Raw genomic sequence first — 6,000 nt, 5'->3', positions numbered from 1 at the left:
CTGGTTTTCCTTTACAGCAAGACTCAAGCCACCTTTGAGAGACCTGCAGATTGAGGAGTCCTGCATATGCATGCACTTCAAAACTCTTTTTATGGTGTAAAATCAGGATTTCCTTCCATATCCTCCTTTCTTACACGTTAGGAGGCAGTTACAAGCTCTGAACTACAAGCAGAAGGGTTAGCAGAGCAGAAGGGGCTGCCCTGATCTTTTGGAAGATATGAAGTCATTACAGCATCATATAAAGACTTGTGTTCCCAGGTTTTTCTCCTGTCTTCCCTGGCTCGTTTCTTCTTGCACTTCTTCAGTTCTACTCTACCACGTACAGTAAATCACAGTGGGGGACCTTTCGTCTTTCACCTAGCACCTTCCCCACAGACAATTAGTTTATCAGACGAGACACACTCCTCACCTAAATCCACAGAAAACTAGCAAGGGGCTCACTTTGGTACCTATTTTTCACCCTTGCAGGTGAGAGACGCGAATGTCTCTTTTGGGCAGCTGGAAGCTGAGTACAAGCAGCAGCGCCCTGGGTTTTGAAACGCCTTCAGCCCTCACCGCAGCTGGCTGCTGTCACACGGGGAGAAGCAGGGGGAAATCTGCCTGACAAAGGCTGTTGATTGTGATTTCTCCTCGGCAGCTGGCCCCTACAGAGGGTGAAATACCTCGTATTTGGAGGTGTTTCACCTCAGGCAGCGTTTGGCCGGGGTGGGTGAACCTGTGCCCGGCCTCCCCGGCATCGCGCCTCTTCTCCGCCCTAAAACGAGCAAAGACTTCGGGGTTACACATTCCCGCGGCTTCCACTGCCAGCTGAAGAGCTCCCAGCACACGCTGGTTGCCGAATACCCGCGGGCGGCCCGGATCCCCGGCGCTCAGCGATGCTTTCGGCGCCCCGGGCGGATTCCTCACGGAGCCGCGCTCCGCACCGCCTCGGCCCGGAGCAGCGGGGCCGCACTGCCCCTCACGCTTCCCACGGCTCCCTACGGCGGCGGCGGCTCCTCCGTTTCGCCTTGTTTTCCTCCTCCGCGCTCCCAGCGCCCTCCCCCGCCGGCCGCGGTGCCCGGCCCCGCCCGGCGCGGCAGGTAGCGAGGGGGCGGGCGCGGAAGGCGGCGCGCTGCCCTGCCCTCCCCCCGCACGGCGCATGGTCGCGGCGGCCGCGCGCTCGCCGGGCTCCCCCTTGGCTGCCGCCGCCGTGGTCTCGCCCGCCCCCGCTGCCATGTTGGATCGCGCGGCCGCCGGGGCCGGGCCGGAGTTGGAAGTTTAGGGGCGGGAGCGATCGGGAGCGGCCCCGGCGCGGAGCGGCTCCGGCGAGGCTACGCCGCTGCCCGGCACCCCCCTTTCCCGGCCGGCCGCCTCCCCGCCGCCCCTCTTCTCCTCCCTCCTTGGCCGGCCCCGCGAGGAAGGCTCCGCGATGCCGCCGCTGTGAGGCCCCGGCGGCGGAGGAGGAAGGGGAGGAAGGGGCCGCGGGCGCCATCGGCGGCAGGGCGGCGAGGGCAGCGCCGGGCCGGCCCCGGCCATGAGCGGCACCCCGCAGCAGCAGCCCCCGCGGCGGCCCACCAACGTGGGCTCGCTGCTGCTCACCCCGCAGGAGAACGAGAGCCTCTTCGGCTTCCTCGGCAAGAAATGCGTGGTAAGTCCCGAGCGGGGGGGGGGGGCGACGAGACCGGGGCACCCCCGGCGGCCCCGCCGAGGCGCGGCGGGTCGGGGCCCGGGGCCGGGCGGGGGCGTGTGAGGACAGCCGGGCCGGGCGCTGCGAAGTTACGGCTGTGGAAGTTTCATGCCGCTCGGCTGCCCCGTCCCGGTGCCGGGCTGGGGGCGGCCCTGGCAGGCCTCGCTGCCCGCCCGGCCCGGCCTCGCTCCCTGCGGAGACCGCCTCGGGCAGCGCTGTGGGCGCCGTGCTTCCCCGCCCGGCTGGCCGGGGCCGTGTGCAGCTCCCTGCGCTGCCCTGCGCTGCTCTGCCGGGAACCGGCCGCCGAGGAGCGGGGCTCGGGGCTAAAAGGCCGGGACGGTGCACCAGGTACACCAGCGGTACCGCAGAGCGCGCTTGGACCAAGCTGTAGGAAGGCTCGTCTCAGCGCTAGGCCTGCCGTGGGTTTAGTCTGTACTTTTCTTAGCCTAAACAACAGGTTTGTGTATACTCAAATACTGCGTATTTTCCTGTTTCTATATCAGTAAGTTCGGTTTCAGAATACCTTCTCGCATGTAAGGTGAAACTGTACTAAAACTACTTATCTGTATCACAAAAAACTATTTGAAAGCTTCAAAATATAACGCCTTTCATTAGAAAAGAAGCTGCTTTTTTAAAAAAAAAATCCTACTTTTCAAAGCAATAACTATTTGGCTGCATCGTGTCCGGTACCTAGAATACTGTTAGCCACTTGGTGTAAAGCCACGAAGGGTCTTCCATGAACTTAAAACTGTGCCTTAAAGCAGGATATCCGTGTAGTCACACTGATTCTACATAACTCTCTGGACTTTGAGATGGTATCGTTGATCAAGCTGCGAGGAAAGCCTGAGATGAGGAAAGCCTGAGATGCGGCAGCTGAACAGGAAGTGGAGAATATTTACATTGGGGTGGCTTAGATCAGATGCTGTCACAGTAACTTTAGTTGTGTGTCAGAAGGTATGACCCTAAAGTATGTGTTTGAAAAGTACAGATTTGTGGAAATGCCTCGGTTAATGTCAGGCAGTGTTTCATATCTTCAGTTTCTTTGCTAAGAAAGAAAAGAAAAAAAAAAAAAGCATCAGCTTTTCTCGAAATATAAGTAATAGTGCATGAATTCGTGTGTGAATTGATTTCCAGTTTGTTTTTCTGTAACTTGATTTTTTTCTTGTTAGCTGAATGCACTTCTAATTTCTGTTATACTGGGCTCTAAAACTCCCCTCGTTTAAGCTCCTAACTTTTCTGCATAAATAGTGTATTGAAAGCAGACTGGAGGTAAATATCTTCACAGGATCTGGATGTCGTGGGATTTATGGCTTGCTTGAAGTTACACCTTCTTCTGATTTACACTGAGTTTTGGATGACACTTATCATTGTGGTCGGTTGTTTCCCCTTTTCTGCAGCCCTTTATGTTCTCTGAGTTAACCATAGACTTATTTTAGTACAGTTGAGGTTCTCTGCTCCATCTTGAGGACTTGAGCATTGAAGGTCTAGAGGGATTTAACCTGGCTTTTTTGGCTCACTGTGTGGCATGAGCCAGACATTGAGAATCAAGTGACCAGATTGAATATTCTGTCCCTTGGAGGAGTGGAATGAGTACCTGGAGATGGTGACAGCCTGGGCTGTCTAACTTGGAGCCCAGAAGGACTCTTGACCTTCTAGCCTGACTCAATATGCCGTGCTGATCAGTGCCTTTGTGCTGTAATGTTCATGATATTGGATCTCACAATATCCATATCTGAATTACTCATTAGTGAAGTTTCAGACTGTAAGTGCTGCTTTTTAAGAAAGGAAAGCTTTGTGAGTTCTGTGGGATGCTAAGTGCTTGCTCTTGCAATCTCCTGAAGTATCTGGGCTGCCTTGCTGCTGCAGGTTGTGTTTCTGTCACTCTGGGGCGTGGAGAGGCTACTGGATGTGATGTGTGTCAGCCACATGGACGTGATTTTAGGTTTTGGTTTCACTGGACCTCATGTAATGAACACCAGAGGAAAATTGAGACATTAAATCATGCTTCTAGATACTCTTTGTAGTAATAATTTTTAGAGTTCTTAATGGATGCCATAGTGCTCCTATCAGGCCTGAAGGCTTAAGAAAGCTTGTGGTGCTCTGAATCTGATTTATTTCAGTCTTTCCTTTGTTTCTCACTGGTAACAAGGCAGCTGTTTTGAAATAACATTGAGGATTCAACTGTCTGATTTTCGCTCTATGGAAAAGCAAAGGAATTTATCAGTGTATCTTTGAGTACTCAGAGTCTGTGAACTTGGGGATGGACATAATTCCAATGGCATCTTAAGTAATGATGCCTAATAAAGAAATTTCCTGTGGGTGGGGGGAATGGTGAAGAGCCATCACTCTGTGTGTTGCTGAGGTTGATCCCATTTTGCAGACTACTGCTGGTACTTCGAGAAATTCACCAGTAAGCAAGGGTACATACAGACAGTAATTGATTTTTTTTTCCTTACTTTTTTTCCCCTCCCCTTGCTGAGCTGTAAAACGTTTATCTGACTCTCTAAGCAATTACAATACCTTTGCCCATGACAGATCAGGTTTTCAAAAGCAAGCCACTGACTAACAGTCAAAGCTGTAGCTAGAGTTAATTTGGCTGAAATATGATTCCAGATGTAGAATTACTTACAGAATGTATCCAGCATAAAGCCCTTTAGGACTTCCATTGTTTTGGCATGTAACTAATTTTCATTCAGGGTTGTGACCTTTGTTATCTAGGTCAGGTGCAAAATTTGCTGTCTGTAAAAAGTTTTCAATAACTTCTTAATAATAATGTAGAAATAAAATTTTATGTACACTTACACCGAGGGGAGCTATGAGGTTAGTTTTGTGCATAATAAGGATTTTTTGTGTGGTTATGCCCTACTTAGAAGTTTTGTGGAAGTTCTAGTTAGTTACAAATAATTAGTTTAAATAACAATGAGTTTTGTAAGAAAAAGTGAATGTTAGGTGTCCCTTTTATAATCTGTAATAAAGAAGTAACTTTTATAATTTGGTTAGAGACATCAGTAATGAAAAACTAGTTTGTTCCAAAGAAATAATTTTTGAGAGGCCTTAGTAAATTAAAAAAAACCATGAGGAGTATGCACTTGGTAGCATTAGAAGTAGGTAAAATGGAGTATGGATATTTTATGCTGGTTAGAAGTGGGACTCAACACTTAGATAAGGTGTAATGAATAAGGCAAAGAGTGTGTTGTTCTTTGTAAAGATCTTGCCATGGTTCAAATGGTAAACAGGAACTGGTGAAGGATGCAGAAAGAGAAGTGACACAGCAGTAAGCTTAGAAAACTGTTTTGGCTGCTTTTAGAAGTGCATGTGACCAGAATAAGTGTGTGTATCAGAGCCAAAGAACAAATTGCAGTAATAGTTGAGATAAAACAAAGTATAAACTTGAATGGTGGTTATAGCTCTTGGTGGATAAGAATTAAATGTTTTATCAGGAAGGGACTTGTAAGATTACTTGTGCTTATGAAAACAGCATGAGCTAAGACTTGAAGGTAGACTTAAAGTCTGGGTAATGGGCAGCTTCACGTGTCTGAGAACTGTTGGGACTCTTCAGTGTGAGTTTAGGCTGCAGTCTGTATATCCAAAAAACATCAACACTGCAGTTTAAAAAGGATTTACCCCCTGTACAACAAGTAGGGAGAACTGAGTCATTAACTCGGTGGTGATTCTCACACCTTTGCATTTGCTTTTAAGTGAGATGTGGAGGGAGAAGAAGATAAACAGTATAGGATGGGGTCTTGTGGAACAGGGGAGTATTGAGAATTATGCCTGGATTTCTTTTGTGATTTCCCCTGTTCTACAAGACATGCAGCATCTTTAGACACCTCACTAGTATCTATTAGAGTGAGTTCCCTGAACAACTTATCAGTGATAATCTTCCATTCTAGAGGGAATGACAGTGGGGTTTGGCAGTTCCTTTGAACCAAACCTGTGCCTACAAAACTGATTTTCACAGTAATGGATCATATCAGACTCTGTAGAGCAAGTGCTACAACCATTGTCCTTATAGTGTGTTTCTCATGCTCGTTTTCCTCACGGCTTGCTATTAATGTCTTTACAGCATAGTTCCTGCCTTAGCTTGTTTACCTGTGGATGAGAAATGTTTTGAGACCACTTGGGAACAGTCTAGAAGCTGCATCTCGTAGCTGTATGTATTTTTGAGGCAAAACATCAATTCACCAAGTGTGGGATATGCTTAAGGAGTAAAAGAGAAATTTAGGTGTTAAAATAAACCTCACTGTCAGTCATCTAAATCTCCTATTGAGCTGACTTTAAGATAGAAGCTCAGGTAACAGAAGTTTTTATCTTTGCTCCAGTGACTGTAGTGG

At 48.7% G+C, this 6,000-nt stretch overlaps 1 protein-coding gene across 1 annotated transcript in view; it reads left to right on the top strand.

The window, feature by feature from the left end:
- The first annotated feature begins 1,222 nt into the window (after positions 1 to 1,222).
- The window catches only part of WASL (WASP like actin nucleation promoting factor), a 47,975-nt gene continuing 43,197 nt past the window's right edge, over positions 1,223 to 6,000 (top strand). Inside the window, exon 1 of the mRNA XM_066318574.1 lies at positions 1,223 to 1,627. Coding sequence (XP_066174671.1) covers positions 1,514 to 1,627 — 114 coding nt within the window. The 5' untranslated portion in view covers positions 1,223 to 1,513. The remainder of the gene's footprint in view (positions 1,628 to 6,000) is intronic.

This window comes from Sylvia atricapilla, chromosome 5 (assembly GCF_009819655.1).
Source record: "Sylvia atricapilla isolate bSylAtr1 chromosome 5, bSylAtr1.pri, whole genome shotgun sequence".
In the NCBI taxonomy this organism is placed as follows: Eukaryota; Metazoa; Chordata; class Aves; order Passeriformes; family Sylviidae; genus Sylvia; species Sylvia atricapilla.
The sequence above is the reverse complement of the archived record's forward strand: the minus strand, read 5'-3'. Positions and strand labels throughout refer to the sequence as shown.